Here is a 16,311-nt window from a genome sequence, read left to right as displayed (position 1 = left end):
ACACTGCCAGGGTACAACGTTAAAAAATAAACCAGTAACATTATACAGTATTGTAAAATAGAAAAGTCAACACTCACAAAAATTGCCCATGAGGAGAGCGTCGATAGAGAAGGTTGTGGAAATCATTCAAAAAGTGGTTCAAACATGATGAGAAGAAAAGTACAGACATGAAAATGTCATTGTAAATTAATGCAAAATCTCCTGAAACTTTTTACTTGCTTTTTGACTTTTATACTGCGATTAGCGACGCCACCCCCAGCCCCCCCACCAGAAAAAATACACACACGCACACACGATGCTTTACTAACCAGAAACATAAAGGGTTCATTTTAAATCCAACCCGCGAGTCAGGAAGATGTGGCGCGACACTGGGTTCAAACCTGCCCCATTTACTCCGTTGTAGTCAAATCAGATTCATACAGGGCGTAAGGTCAGAATCGCACCCCCCCGCTCCTCTCCCCGCCCTCCCTCTGCCCCAATTCCATGTCTCCTGCCAGGTGAGGTAGGGTAAACCTACCGTGAATTGAAAGCTGCAGGCGTGCCGGCGGCAGCACCCAGACAATTAACCGGGTGATGCCGTCACTTCCCGAGGCTTTGAGACCCAACTCAGGCAGTGGCAACAGAGACAGCGGCTTCTGAGGGAGACACCACCACCATTTCTGGACACCAGCCGCATTGGCCAGGTCCCCATCAGCCAGCAGGGCATCCGAGCCTGTCCGCTCTGTACCCGCTGGACAGATTGGATTGGTGTTTTCCCACCGTGTGTTCACTGGGGGCTCCCCCCGGTACAAATGGTGTCAATGGCCAGTTCTGACCAATCGCAGCTCTTTCGCTGGGGCAGAGCTCTCGCAATCTCCGCCAGGAAACCATCAGAAACTCTGTTAGAAATATAATATTCCGGGCAACACTCTCCAATCGTCAGGAAGGTGGGAGACTTGGACAATCTGATCGGAAAGCTCTTCCCCAGCCTCCTTGTAAAAAAAGGTCCAGCTGTTGTTTGTGTCGCTTCCCAGGCTACAGGCGGACTGACTGTGCAATGTGAATGTAGCATCAAGCAACAAACAGGCAGCATATCCGGGGTCCAGACTGTTAATTTGGTTCCAGTCTAATTAGTATTTCAGGAGTCGGATCCATTTCTGAGCAAGGTTTTTGATTCTCAGCACAATGTTTGGGGGTTTGTATATTCCAATCGTCGCCTGTCACTCAGTCCAGCTGTGTGGAATTTGTTCTGACGACTGGTATTGCAGAAGCTTCACTGATGTCTGGACTGAACGGTCAGTTACCAATGCAATTAGAGTCCTGTCACCAAGCATGCTGTTAGCCACAATGCAATTAGTAGCGAGAGTCGCAGGAAGCTTTGTTATACATCAAGTGAACAAACACGTCCAACATAAAATTTATAAGATGACAACACAAAACGACAGGCCGGAAGATTCTCAATCATCCACACCGCTCCGCAGACCAGATTTAATGTTGATAGTTAGTTAAACAACTCTTAGGCTACCATTTAAACTGTAGGGTGGGAAGGCACAAACAAAAGAGAGAGAGCGAGAGCAGCAGACTGGAACACGCGGAAGCTACACAAAACCACAGCACTGTCTATGTTCATGAATTTAAACTGAAGCCCAGAGAGAAGATTAAATTCAAAAGCTACTCACTGGAAAAGGCTCTGCTCCCTCTTGTATGACAAACCCTTCAATGACATGAGTCAGGATCTGTGGCTTGACAATTGCCTGTGGAGGTTTGTTCTCCGTACTCTGGGGCACGCTTGCCGTTACAGATGAAGTCGCGCTGCCATTCCCAGACGTCATGGTGGGGGCAGGGGAGGTGTTCTTTGCATTCACACTCTCCGAAACTTTCCCTGTAATGGAAGGAAACAACAGGGGGTTACAACCAACAAATCAAAATGCTGCTGACCTTCAGCAAGTTTCCACTCTGCGATCACACCGGGTCCTTCTGCAAGATCAGGGAAACGTGGAGAATGAAGTTTCTTGAGTCAATGGGCTGGAGAGGTGTTGTGGAAGTAAGTTTGCGATTTACTCTATGTCCATGCTAATGATACACGGTGAGCTGGTGGCAGAGGGGATAGCAGGAATGTCAATCAACTGATTCTTCACTACCAGCTGTGGGAATTCCTAACCCCCGGTAAAAGGCTGGATATACTTTGCGATGTCACTAAGCCATGAATGACACTATAGCCTGGACATTGCAGTCACAATGCAGCTGAAACTGTTAAAGTTCAATATCATTACTCCTCTGAAACAGACAAACTTCTGAAAGGGGAGGCAATGGCCTCGTGATATTATCGCCAGACTATTAATCCAGAAACTCAGCTAATCTTCTGGGGACCAGAGTTCGAATCCCGCCATGCCAGATAGTGGAATTTGATTTCAATAAAAAATATCTGGAATTAAGAATCTACTGATGACCATGGAACCATTGTCAATTGTCGGAAAAGCACATCTGGTTCACTAATGTCCCTTGAGGGAAGGAAATCTGCCATCCTTACCTGGTTTGGCCTACATGCGACTCCAGAGCCACAGCAATGTGGTTGACTCTCAACTGCCCTCCAAGGGCAACTAGGGATGGGTAATAAATGCTGGCCAGCCAGTGATGCCCATGTCCCATAATGAATAAACTCTGCCCTCACTCAGTTCCTGTGGAAATCCAGAAGTTGCTGTCAACCGTTCTAAGCTTCCCTACAGGATGCGCTGTTGAACTTTGTAATCAATTAGAAATCACTGAACTGATGAAAATTTACCCTTTAACATGATTAGTCATTTTGTAAAAATGGTACACCTTGTTGAATGAGGTGTAACTGGGGTTTTAATAGCAAAATACATAATATCTGAACAGCCTCAGTAGCTGATTTTTATTTTGAGGAATGCCAAATTTCTCTTTTATGATTAAAAACAATTAAAATGTGAATTTTTAAGTTATATGTGTATTTTTCAATTATTTACTTCTCACTGTAAAAACGTAGTTGGAATTGAAAAGTTCCATGCATTTTACTTCCTGGTTTGCTGTCTGTGAGAATGCTTCAAAGTGATTGGTTGCTGACCCTACTTGCTGGAAGATCCACTTGACTTGATGCCAGGTTCAAATTAGCATTGGGAAAGGGACAACTCATGTCCAAAGAGATCACTACACGACTGTGGGCAGCTTTCTTTGATGTCAGCAGAGAGTGTTATCTGGGCCAATCTAAATGCAAGTTCTTTCTTTCTTAACTCTGCCCTGGATGGTGTCGAGCTTTCAGTGTTGCTGCAGCTGTGTCTATCCAAGTGAGGAATGGAGAATTCAATCACACTCCAATCACAAGACTTGAACTTAATCCTGATGCAGATCGTTAGAAGGATTGGATAATGGGCCCCTCAGCATCCAAGCTCCAACTCAGAAATGATGGTGCTGTTGAAGGTTAAGAGGAGGAGGTTGATGTTTAAAGATTATTTATTAGTGTCACAAGTAGGCTTACATTAACACTGCAATGAAGTTACTGTGAAAATCCCCAAGTCGCCACACTTCTGTGCCTGTTCGGGTACACTGAGGGAGAATTTAGCATGGCCAATGCACCTAAGCAGCATGTCTTTCAGACTGTGGGAGGAAGCCGGAGCACCCGGAGGAAACCCACCCAGACACGGGGAGAATATGCAAATTCCACACAGTGACTCAAGCCAGGAATTGAACCCGGGTCCCTGGCGCTGTGAGGCAGCAGTGGTAACCACTGTGCCACCTTTTTCTCGTTGGAGACGGGCAGGGTTAAAAATGGCCCTGTCCCGGCAACCATGAGAAATCCATCAGCTCCGTGGTTTAGTGATGAAACTGACTGTTGGAGGTCCAATAATTTGCATTTATTTGTTGCCTTTGACACTGCACAGCGGGCTTAAGATCATCATCAATAAATATATTTTCAAATTTGAGTGACATCAGGGCAGTGAACAAACGCTTCATCCAAGTAGTAGATTTAAAGGAGTGTCAAGGAAAAAGTGAAGTAGAGATGGAATTCTGGAGCTTGGGACCCAGGCAACCGAAGCCAGGACCTCAGTGGTGAAGCAACTGAAATCAGGGAAGCTCAAGAGGCCTGAACTGGACAAACACAGAGATCTGGGAGGATTGTGGGGCTTGAGGGGATGGGCGGGGGGGGAAGCGGGGAAAGGAGGGTGAAGCCTATGGAGAGATTTGAAAACCAGGGGAAGGATTTTTAGATGGCGTTGCCAGACCAGGATTCAGTGTAGGTCAGTAAGCAGGGGGGGGTGATGACTGAGCAGGACTTGGTGTGAATTCGAACATGGGGAGCAAAGTTTTGGATTACCTAGAATGTGGGAGACTATCCAGGAATGTGTTGGAATAGAGGAGTCCCCAGGGTCACAAAGACATGGGTGAGTGTTCCAGCAGTCGATGAGCTGGGACAGGGTTGGTGTTCGCCAGTGTTATAGAGATGCAAGTAGGCAGTCTTGGTGACAGAGTCGTGTGGCTCGGCAAAATCTCCATTGCTGGTGATGCTCAAGCAGGAAGCAGTATGGTGCCCACAACAAGTGTGCAGCTTGCCAATGAGGTCCGAGTCTTGAAATGGTTTAAGCATCATGCCAGCGCCGACGTGACTTTTCACACATTTGGCTGAGACTTTGATCTCTGTCTACGCAGGTGGGTTAAGTGTTGACGACAGATCTGGCTGGAAAATAGTGGTGGCAACGCTTCCCCTGGCCTCTGCAGGAAATGTTAACTTCTCCCAGGCCTTGATCGCTGTTCCCCCATTCAGCTGGCTCAACACCCACTGACCCGCCTCCCCATTTAATCTGCTGCATCCGGCTGAGACCCCATCCAAACCTTCTAATTCAAGATAACAGCAACTAAAACAATTTGGTTTTACAGGGTTCCTCTCACGTAATAAAGCATTCAGAGACACTTCACTCACTTGCTCATCCGCAAGGGTCTGACATGGATTCACGCTGGGAAAACAGAGAGAATGTATGGCGCAGGTGGAGGCCGGTCGGTTGAACATGACCTTAACGAGGCTCCGCCATATGGAGCGGCTGGATAGGAATTTCTGGTCTTGGTTAAATTTTTCAACCTCCTCCACACATTCCTCCTCCCCCCACAACAATGGGGCCAATAACAATGGGGCCAATAACAATGGGGCCAATGGCTCCATTTAACGCGAGTTGGAAGCTCTCTTGCCTTGGATTCAGAAGCTGGAGTTCAAAGCTCGATCGTGGACTGGAATAAAGAATCTGGGATAATATTTCAGTGTGTTCCTCTGATAACACTGCGTGGTCAGAACCCCAGGTCACACATTAAATCACAGGCCTGTCTATCTGCTCAGGTAAACTGGAGAGATCCTCCAGGTTTCTGGGGAGATGAGCAGCCTTTCTTCCGGACTTTGGTCAATATTGTTCCCTGAATCAACAGCAGCAAATTCCAGATTTCTTTGTTCAGTGTACTGTCACTGGATACCACTCCCTGTGGGACCCGCGCACCCCACAGATTAGCCGCCACACGGCACTATTCCGAAAAAGGACACGGGATGGGGCATTCACCCCCTTCTCCTGGCCATTTTTACCCCTCAAACATCACCTGAAACATCATTATCTGGTAATTGCCACATTACTTTTTGTGGGAGCTTGCTGTGCACATTGGCTGCAAGGCACTCTGGGGCATCCCGAGGTCACAAAAGGCGCCACAGAAATCCAGACTTTTGTAAAATTCTCACCCCTATCCCCCTTCCCATCACAGTATCGCTTCCGCAGTTAGGAGAGTTATTTCCAGAAATTCCACAATGCAAAGGGCATTAACATCTTTGGAAAAACAACCTGTCCAGGTGCATCAGTTTAACATTCATTCGGAACATTCCGGACACAGATCTGCCCCAGTCAAGATCTCTGATTGGAGAGAATGTGGGATTTATATTTTTTTAAAATCCATTTTACAGGACGTGTCACCGGCTAGGCCAGCATTCATTACCCGTCCCCAAGAGCAGCTGAGAGTCAACCACATTGCCGTGGGACTGGAGTCACATGTAGGCCAGACCAGGTAAGGACGGCAGATTTCTTTCCCCAAAGGACATTAGTGAATCAGATGGGCTTTTCCGACAATCGGCAATGGTTATCAGTAGACTTTTAATTCCAGATTTTTTTTTATTGAATTCAAATTTCAACATCTGCCGTGATGGGATTTGAACCCGGTCCCCCAGAACTTGCTCTGGGTCTGTGGATTACCAGTCCAGTGACAATACCACTGTGCCACTGTCTCCAATACGGATTACTCCAGAGTTAGATCTGTAATCTCTCCGCACCCTCATGACAAATATTGAAGACAACCTGCTTCTCTTTAAACAAACTAGAAACTGAGAAAGCCACGGAAAACACTTTGCCTGAAAGAATATTCAGGCTCTCCCTGACATGAACATTCCAAAGAACAACGAACAAAGAAAATTACAGCACAGGAACAGGCCCTTCGGCCCTCCAAGTCTGCACCGACCATGCTGCCCGACTGAACTAAAGCCCCCGACCCTTCCAGGGACCGTATCCCTCTATTCTCATCCTATTCATGTATTTGTCAAGACACCCCTAAAAAGTCACTATCGTATCTACTTCCCCCAGCAACGAGTTCCAGGCACCCACCACTCTGTAAAAAAACTTGCCTTGTACATCTCCTTTAAACTGTGCCCCTCGCACCCGAAACCTATGCCCCCTAGTCATTGACTCTTCCACCCTGGGAAAAAGCTTCTGACTATCCACTCTGTCCATGCCTCTCAATCTTGTAGACTTCTATGAGGTCTCCCCTCAACCTCCGTCGTTCCAGTGAGAACAAACCAAGTTTCTCCAACCACTCCTCATAGCTAATGCCCTCCATACCAGGCAATATCTTGGTAAATCTTTTCTGTACGCTCTCCAAAGCCTCACATCCTTCTGGTAGTGTGGCAGCCAGAATTGAACGCTATATTCCAAGTGCGGCCTAACTAAGGTTCTATACGGAAACGTTACAATTACTCAGGCCACCAGGATTATTTCCACACTTATAAATTCACTGATACAAGTTACAATCCATCATTTGAAGATTTCTATCAAAAAAGTGATCCTTTGCTTCAAACTAAAGCATATCGTAACCTGTAACAAACGCTCCAGTGAGGATAGAGGAAGCCACCATGTCACTTCGAAAGATACAGAGGGAAGGTCAGAGTGCGGGTGTAACACAAGCAACAGCCAATAGGCAGCTGCACTTCACAGCCATCAGAGGTCAAGGGAACTAAAATCCAGAGAGCTGTCGGATTGGCTGACTCACCATCACAAAGTCAAAGTGAACTCTTTTGAGTTTTTCATGCATCACATTCTTAAATGGTCAGGTAGTATGTATTTATTTATTTGTGTCGTAAGTAGGCTTACACGAAGTTACTGTGAAAAATCCCCTAGTCCCCACACTCCGGCGCCTGTTCGGGTACAGAGGGAGAATTTAGCACGGCCAATGCACCTAACCAGCACGTCTTTCGGACTGTGGGAGGAAACCGGAGCACCCGGAGGAAACCCACGCAGGCACTGGGGAGAACGTGCAAACTCCACACAGACAGTGACCCGAGCCGGGAATCAAACCTGGGTCCCTGGCACTGTGAGGCAGCAGTGCTAACCACTGTGCCACTGATCACTTTTGAGTAACACACTGTGCAAAACTGGAGAATTCCGCTCACCTCATTATTAACGACTGCTCATTGTTTTTCACCCACTTCCCAGATAAAAAGCAACTCACCGGAGTGCAAGTGATCTCGGTGCGTTCACTTCCTCAGCTCTGCTCCTTTCATTGCCTCCTTTGTTGTTTCTGATTTCTTTCTCTCTGTTGTGGCTCTCCCTTGTCCAACTGGCAATTAGCGTCTCGGGAAAGGTTTGTTTCTAAGTGAAGAGGGTGTCGCTCTCTCTACTTCAACTTCTAGTAACGAGGCTGATGAAACATGAGGTGAGTCTGCAAATCTCTACATTCCAAATCCACAAGATGCCCGTCGGGAAAACAGGAGCGAGTTTGAAAAAGAAGTTGGAGATGAAGTTAGGATTATGACACCCGGGGTGATTAACTTTAAGACTTGCCGTTTGTAACTGAAGTGAGCAGCTGCAGGAAGCCGCAGTGAAAGAGACTGAGCTGGCGTTGGCATTGGTTGTCTGTTCAGCCTCTGCCACAGGTCAGAGTAATCCAGACGCAATCTGCCAGGCCACAGATGATCAGTGAAGTCGGAGCCAGCATCAAACAATGCATCCACCACAAAGCTTCTGTTTCAGATATTCAAGTGGTTGAAAGGAGCTTTTCTTCTTCCTGTTGATTCACCTCCACCTTGGCGTTAGTGACAACCAGAAGCTTCAGAAGTTTTTAAAAAACACAAACCATCCCAAGCGGTGCTGTGCTCCCAACTGCCGACAGGGCTGCGGGCTAACAACAACTTGTCGCAGCCAAAGTTTGCCTCCCCCTCCTCACAGGCACAGCGAGGCAAAAAAACTAATCTCCTTGTCCTCAGGCAAGTGGCAAATACTCCACTAGGCTGGTGGCTAATCTCTTCAGCCAATCAGCATGTCCCTTACTGGAACGCGGTGCCCTAATAAATTGGAGCTCAGGTCTTTGGGTAACCCAGTTCAGAGCGATCACAGCTGCATGCAAATGAAGAAACTGTCCTCTGGTCTTGAAGGAAATACAGAGCATCTTGGCTCAAGTACAGTAACCTCCTGCTGTGCCGAGGGGAGGGGGGGTGGTATGTGCGCGCGTGTGTGCGCAAAGCGAAGACCAGTGGGTGTTTCAAACCGTACTGAACTAAAGAACAGGTGTCCATGCTCCAGCCTGCACGGGAAACAATCTCCCAAGCCAATGTATGCACGACAAAGCATGGTAACGAGGGACTTACAAGAATCACCCCTCAAATTGATTGTAATTAGTGCAGAGCTTTGGGGAAAGATTGGAAGATTGATTCCCGGTGTATCCGGGTCATGTACGTGGGGGAAAAGAAAGAGGATTTTATTTCCTTTAGCCCTGACTGAGCAACTAATTTACAATCACAGCCTCCAACACGGGGAACCAACTGAAAAGAGAGCAGCAGCTGCGACTTTGTTCCTCCACTTGTCCTGTTGGCTGATTTACAAATCAAAGCACAGCACACACAATAACATTTATTTGAGACAGGCAGTGAAACAAGGGTCGGTCCCAGAGGGGAAGTGGCCCAGTCGAAGGTAAGAGTCATCGCTTCAATTCACGCCTGCTGCTGGCTTGACAGTGAATTGAATTTTTTCCTCCTGTCCCCCCCCCCCCCCCCCCACCCCCCGTTCCCCACCCCCCCCTCATTTGTCTCCCACCAGCCCTGCTGCAAGCCACAAAGCTTTAGTAATCAGACAAAACAGATTCTCTCTGCTGCACGGGGACCGCACGGGGACTGGGTGCAGGCTACAGGCTATTGTGTGCTCAAAGTTTAACCGTACAGATGGTCTAAGATGAAACAGACGTACGTGATCGCCAGAAACTCTGAGCGACCAGCTGCAAGTTCTCTCCGGGGACAAACACACACAGGTCGGGCTTTGTTTATCGATCCCAGGGGAATACTGCACCCAGGAACAAAATCTCGCCAACACCCGCAGCCCTGCGTTTTGTCCTTTGAACCGCAACCGATTACCCTCACAGAGATACATTCAAACAAAGCCTTTGCTGAAATATTCATTTAAATGTCATCCTACCAGGACACCAAAATAATCCCTTAACTCTCTGACAAGACAGCACCATAATCAGCTTCACTCTTCCTGAACTGATGGTGGGGGAAATTAGTTAGCAAGCCTGCTCCTCGCCGTCACTCTGGGACTCCTGTTGCAGAGGCAGTGTGCGTGTGCTGTAATGTGGAAGAGTGCATGCGGGTGTATGTGTTCTATGTACAGTGCGTGTATGGTGTGCGTGTGAACACGTGTCTGTTTTATGTGCAAGTGTTTTGTGAAAGCGTGTCTGTGGATGCCCTGGTCTTTTTCTTCATCCATGGGGCGTGGCTGGCTGGGCCTAGCATTTATTGCCCATTCCTAACTGCCCTTGAACTGAGTGGCTCACTGGGCCATTTCAGAGGGCAGAGAGTCAACCCCATTGCTGTGGCTCTGGAATCACATATAGGCCAGACCAGGTAAGGACGGCAGATTTCCTTCCCTAAAAGGACAACCAGCTGGGTCTTTAACAACAGAAGGTGATTATATCAAAGTCACAATTACTGAGACTAGCTTTTATATCCCAGGTTCATTCATTGAATTTAAGTTCCACCAGCTGCCATGGTGGGATTTGAGCCTGAACTCCCAGAGTATTGCCCTGGGCTGGGGGGCGGGGTGGGGGGGGGGGGAGAGAGAGAGAGAGAGTCACTACAGGTCAAATATCTTTATCTGCACATCCAAAACAGAACCTTTTTTGAATGACTGTGCAGTTAAATTGTACAGTAATAAAGCAATGTAATATCATTTCACAGGCGGAGTAAGTGTTAACAGGTTAAGAAGTGCAATGTGTGAGTTGACAAATGGAGAAACAACCGAGTGTTTCTAGACTATAGTTAGCTTTGGTTTAGGCTGTTGGAACACGGGTGGGGGTGGGGGAGTGAGGGGGTGTAAGGAGGCCTTCCCTATATACTTAATATCCAAATGCTATCAGCTCAAGAGCTCAGTTAAAGGATACTCGATCTGTAGTCTGATATTATCACTGCAACACCAGCTTCTTTGTAAGGAAGTGTGAGTGTGCATGCATGTGTACTGCGTGGCGCAGTGCATGCCTGAATATATATACACATTATGTGTACACACACACATACACACAGGTGTGCAGCAGGTAGTGTCTGCATATATGATGAAACTGAATTTGGACAGGGTCATGAGCACTCTGTGCAGCCTCTGCAGTCAAATATCTGGCAATGCTCACCCCCCCCAGCACAGGGCAAAAATGGCTCCCTTTTGATGCCCTGTAGGACAACTCAGGCCTGCAGAATGAGTTGGAGTCTGCAATACCAGGACACTGGGAGACAATGCAGGAAAGGAAAGAAATGGGAATACAAACTGGACCAGGCACAATCATAGAATCCTTACAGTGCAGAAGGAGACCATTTGGCCCATCGAGCCTGCACTAACAACAATCCCAACCCAAGCCCTATTCCTGTAACCCCATGTATTTACCCTGCTAGTCCCCCCGACACTAAGGGGCAAATTAGCATGGCCAATCCACCTAACCCGCACATCTTGGACTGAGAGGAGAAACCGGAGCATCCGGAGGAAACCCACAGAGACACAGGGAGAACACAGATCAGACGAGTTTGAAGATGGGAACTGACACCGAGATACCGCAGTGATATTGTGGTCAGTGCAACGATTGAGTGAGGCACCCAAACTCTCCGTAAATGATGGCTGCTTGCAACAACTTGTATTTACATAGCACCTTTAATGTCAAAAATAGCCACCGAATATGCATGTTAGAATCTTCCTCAGCTGGCTGTTTCCTCCCAGTTATGGGTGGAATTCACCAATTAAAGCAGACTTAGTTGAAAAATGTTGCAGTGAAGTGTTGCACCGTTTTCCTAAATATCTGAGCGTGCAATAAGAAATGAACCACACGACAGCAACAGGAGGCAGAGAGATTATCTCAGAATCTACAGTACACCGTTCTGCAAGCATCTTCTGGGAGAGTGTATCTGTGCAAACAGGATTGAGAGCAACTGTGATCTTCCTAAAGGTCACAATACTCGCAGTGTTAGTTCAAACATGAAGAGTTGAAGGCCAGTTACCAGGGGAAGGTTGGCACCCATGGAACCCAATACCAGCACAAATCCATGCTTTTGGGAAGGGAACAGCGGAATAAGAACTTAAGAAATAGGAGTTGCTGTAGGCCATTTGGCCCTTCGAGCCTGCTCCACCATTCAAAAAGATTATGGCTGATATCCGTCAACTCCACCTTCTCTCACGCTCCCATTCCTCTCAATTCCCTTATCATCAAAACATCTATTAATCTCAGTCTCAATTATACTGAACAAACACGCATTCACAACACTCTAAGATCAAGAATTCCGAAGATTCACAAACCTTTGGGAGAAGAAACTTCTTACTTCAGTCCGTATTCAGACACCTTACTCAACCATGTTGTCAATTTCCCAGAAAACACCTTGCCAGCATCTATCCCGTCAAGCTGCCTAAGAATTTTTTATGTTTCAATTAAATCACCTATCATTCCTCTAGGTTCGAGGGAAAAGGCTCTATCTGCTTAACCTCTCATCATAGAACAATCCTCTTATCCTGGAATCAGCCCAGTGAATCTTCACTGCAGTCCCTCTAGTGCGTGTACATCCTTCCTTAGGCAAGGAGACCAAAACTACACCTAATACTCCTGGTCAAGCCTCATCAATGTGGAATTCAGGGTGAGAAGAGTAGTGTTCCGTTATATAAGGTGTGGTTGGAAAGTCCAGTGAAGAGTGGTGAAGAGGTAGTAGGAGTAATAGAGAAATTATCTTGTCCAGGAATACAGTTTATATTGAGTAACAATATAGCTGGATCACAGGTGGGAGTGATGCCTACTGCGGTTGAAAAGCCGGTGGAAAAATCAAACAACTGAGTTGTTAAAGGATTCCTGGGAATTTTCCTGATTGTGTAGTAACGAGGTCACAAAGTCACAGGTTAAGACAAGAGGAGAAATCAAAGAGTGAAGATAAGAAAGTTCAAGTTCAATTATCAAAACAATTTTTGATCAGATGGTTGGTGGAGGATGAGGTGGATATTTTTAGTTCGGAAAATTTGGCGGAGTTGCAACAGAAGGATCTAGAAATAAAACAGCTGTATCAGACAGCATACATGGAAGAGGAATCTGAGCGTATACCAGAATGTTATCTTAAAAATGATGTCTTAATGAGGAAATTGAGATATTTACATATTCTGGCAGGTGAATAAATGGGCAGAAGTTAATTAAGTGGTATTGCTGGTAGGGTAGAGAAAGGAGGTATTGCAGATTGTACACGAGGTACCAGTAGGAGGTCATTTGGGAGTAAGGAAAACTCAATTCAAATTAACTGCGTACCATCCAGAATTGCAGGGAGCGTTAGAACAATGGCATCAAACTTTAAAGACCATGTTGACGGCTTATAGCCCTATAGAGGATTGGGATAAAGGAATTCCATTTGTACTTTTTTGCAATAAGGGATGCACCTTCAACTAAATTCAGTCCATTTGAATTGTTTCTTTGTCATGAAGTAAGAGGACCACTTAAATTAGCCAAAGGGAAATTGGTGAGTCAGCGTCTGAGATTACATTATTGGACTATGTCAGACTTTAGGGAGAGATTAACGAATGCGGGTGAGTTGGCTAGACAGCATTTAAAGGTGGCACAACACATGATGAAACAGGAAGCAGATAAGAAATCAAAAATTGGTAGTTTTACTAATGGGAATAAAGTATGAATAGGTGAACTTTAAAAAGAAAGGTTTAGTGGGCCTTATCAAATTGAAAGGAAATTGAGTGAAGTGAATTATTTGATAAGAACACCAGGTAGAAGGAAAACTCTGTGTCATGTGAATATGTTCAAATGATATTTTGATAGGGGAGGAAAGCAGAAGGAGAATGTGTTAGTGGTTACAACTCAAGATGATTCTGAATTTGATATTCCTCAAATTAGGTTGGAAAATGAGGAAGTTATCAGAAATTGGAATAAATTATTGCGTTACCTTCCAGAGGAAAATCAAAATGACCTGAAAGAAATCTTACAATCATATGGAGATATGTGGGAATAAGCTGGGAAGTACTAAAACAATTGTGCATGATGTAGATGTCGGAAATGATGTTCCAATGAAGCAACATCCTTACAGGATTAATCCTCGAAAGTTGGCACAGGTTCAAAAACAGATTGGAAGCAAGCTTAAAAATGACATCATTAAAGTGCGTTACAGCGGGTGGAGCTCACCCACAGTGATGGTACTGAAACCAGATGGTACCCAATGATTGTGTATGGACTAAAGTTAATGCAGTTACAAAATCAGACTCGTATCCTATTCCTCGATTGATGAGGAGTTGTGGGTGTTGGACTGGGGTGGGCACAGTAAGTAGCCTCACAACACCAGGTTAAACACCAGCGCTCTGAAAGCTCGTGCTACCAAATAAACCTGTTGGACTTTAACCTGGTGTTGTGAGGCTACTTACTATACCTCAATTGGAAGTCTGCATTGAGGAGGTGGGACAAGTCACTTTTATTCCCAAACTTGACTTACTCAAAGGATACTGGCAGGTACATTTATCCGAAAGAGCAAAGGAAATTTTGGCTTTTGTGACACCAAATGGTTTGTACCAGTTTTCCAGTCATGCCATTTGGAGAAAAGCCCAGCGACATTTCAAAGAGTAACCAACATGGTCATTTCTGGACTCCCCAATTGTGTGGGGTACATCGACAATCTGCTGATCGTTGGTCAGACTGGAAGGTGTATTTGAATTGTTCGATTGATTTCAGGAGGCAGGCTTGGTGGTAAACCTAGCTAAGAGCGAGTTTGCAAAAGCCATTCCCCGACCATACAACTGAACGTGGATAGATGGCCCCATTTTGATGGCATTTTTTAAAGCAATCGCTTCCATTTATCCGTGCCGCTTTGTCTATAGCCGCAACCCCTGTTGTTACCGCAGCAACATAAGTGATCTTAATTGCTGGATTGTTTGTTTTGATCCGGACTAATGCAAGGCTGTTATGTTAGTGTCTTCCCAAGGGATTTCTCAGAGTGGGGTTTGATTAGTGTTTTGACAGGAAAAGATATGTGACTGGGTGGGGCTAGGCTCAGAGAGAGAAACCCAGTTCAGTTTCTGCTTGGCAGCTGTAGAGAGAAGTAGCTCTTTCTCTCTCTAAAGATTGGATACTGGGATCTGTCAGAAAATAGGTCTTTTTCACTGGAGTTCTGCCATTTGAAGTGAACTCTTTCTCTGGAGACTGCTCTATGGGAGTCAGAAGACAGGTGTATTTCTGGAGCTCTGTCCCGAGGTGTTAAAAGTCTGGAAATCTAGCATCCATGTGAGTATACTTGCTTTTGTCGCTAACAGGTTCTGCAGAAGGATGCATGTCTTTGGGGATATTGCTTAAATTGGAACTATAGAGATAGATAGCTGTTAAGAATTATACTTTGTCATGGTTAAGTATTTCAATTGGTAAAAGTTATGCTAATTCTTTTTGCTAAATTCTGATTGTGTTCTTAAATAAAATTTGTTTTTATAAAAGCTTCCTAGTGGGTCAATAGAATCACACCTGGAACGGAATACCTTATGCTCACACTGATGCCAAAATCAAAAAAGTTTGGGGTCTAGGCTAACTTGGAGTTTCTGATCTGGTCCCTAACACTACGCATGCTGCCAGACCTGCATTTTCTGTTTGTATTTTAATCACGGAATGGTTCAGGTACAATAGCAATGAACTGAGAATTGCAGCAAATGTTGCAAGTTTCCTAAACATTATTTACTCACTAAACAGACGGACTGATACGAAGTAATGAAGTATTTTTGTTTCCTAGGCTGTCACAGTATTTTCCATGATCTAATCTTTATAATTACATTTTCTAAAAGCTTTCTGGCCTAATGGAGCAGTTAGAAAGATGATGAGATTACCTCAGAAATCCCCGAAATTCTACTTCCTGCTAATTAACTGCAAACATTAAAAATACCCACTCATTATAGTAACCTCAAGCAGCAGATACCTGACTGGTAGATTCTCAAAATCTCATCAGTACACTGGCATTTTTGAGGTGACTTTCTATTTACAGTCTTACTCTGCTCACAAATAACGCCAACAAATTCTCATTGGCTCCTGACCACATCAGCTGCAGATATCTTCGCACAAAGAAGAATTGTCTCACGAGAGAGGCCAATCCTCCTGCTGTTCTCTTCCTGCCCACAGGTAAAGCAGCTGCTGCGCTTTCTTACAATATCACAGCGGGGTCCATTTCCCCAGGCCAGGGTTCAGGAGATATTTCCACTTGAAGGACAGACCACAACTGGGAACCATAAATAAGAAAGTCGCAAATAAATCCAATGAGGTATTCAGCAGAAAGCTCAACACCCAGAGAGTGGTTAGACTGCGGAACCTGCCCCCACCGGTAAATAGTATCGAGACATTGAAGGGGAAACTGGAGATGAGGGCAGCATGGTAGCACAGTGGTTAGCACTGCTGCTTCACAGCTCCAGGGACCTGGGTTCGATTCTCGGCTTGGGGTCACTGTCTGTGTGGAGTTTGCACATTCTCCTCGTGTCTGCGTGGGTTTCCTCCGGGTGCTCCGGTTTCCTCCCACAGTCCAAAGATGTACGGGTTAGGTTGATTGGCCATGCTAAAATT

At 45.7% G+C, this 16,311-nt stretch overlaps 1 protein-coding gene and 1 long non-coding RNA gene across 2 annotated transcripts in view; one reads left to right on the top strand and one right to left on the bottom strand.

Annotated features, from left to right (window-relative positions):
- The window catches only part of LOC144509805 (polyhomeotic-like protein 2), a 167,179-nt gene that overhangs the window by 24,779 nt on the left and 126,089 nt on the right, over window positions 1–16,311 (bottom strand). Inside the window, exon 9 of the mRNA XM_078238624.1 lies at window positions 1,659–1,861. Within this exon, the coding sequence (XP_078094750.1) occupies window positions 1,659–1,861 (203 nt within the window). The remainder of the gene's footprint in view (window positions 1–1,658; window positions 1,862–16,311) is intronic.
- LOC144509813 (uncharacterized) overlaps window positions 1–16,311 on the top strand; it is a 74,196-nt gene that overhangs the window by 37,218 nt on the left and 20,667 nt on the right. The gene's annotated exons all lie outside the window — the stretch shown is intronic.

Source organism: Mustelus asterias, chromosome 22, assembly GCF_964213995.1.
Source record: "Mustelus asterias chromosome 22, sMusAst1.hap1.1, whole genome shotgun sequence".
In the NCBI taxonomy this organism is placed as follows: domain Eukaryota; kingdom Metazoa; phylum Chordata; class Chondrichthyes; order Carcharhiniformes; family Triakidae; genus Mustelus; species Mustelus asterias.
This window is presented reverse-complemented; position numbering and strand designations above follow the sequence as displayed.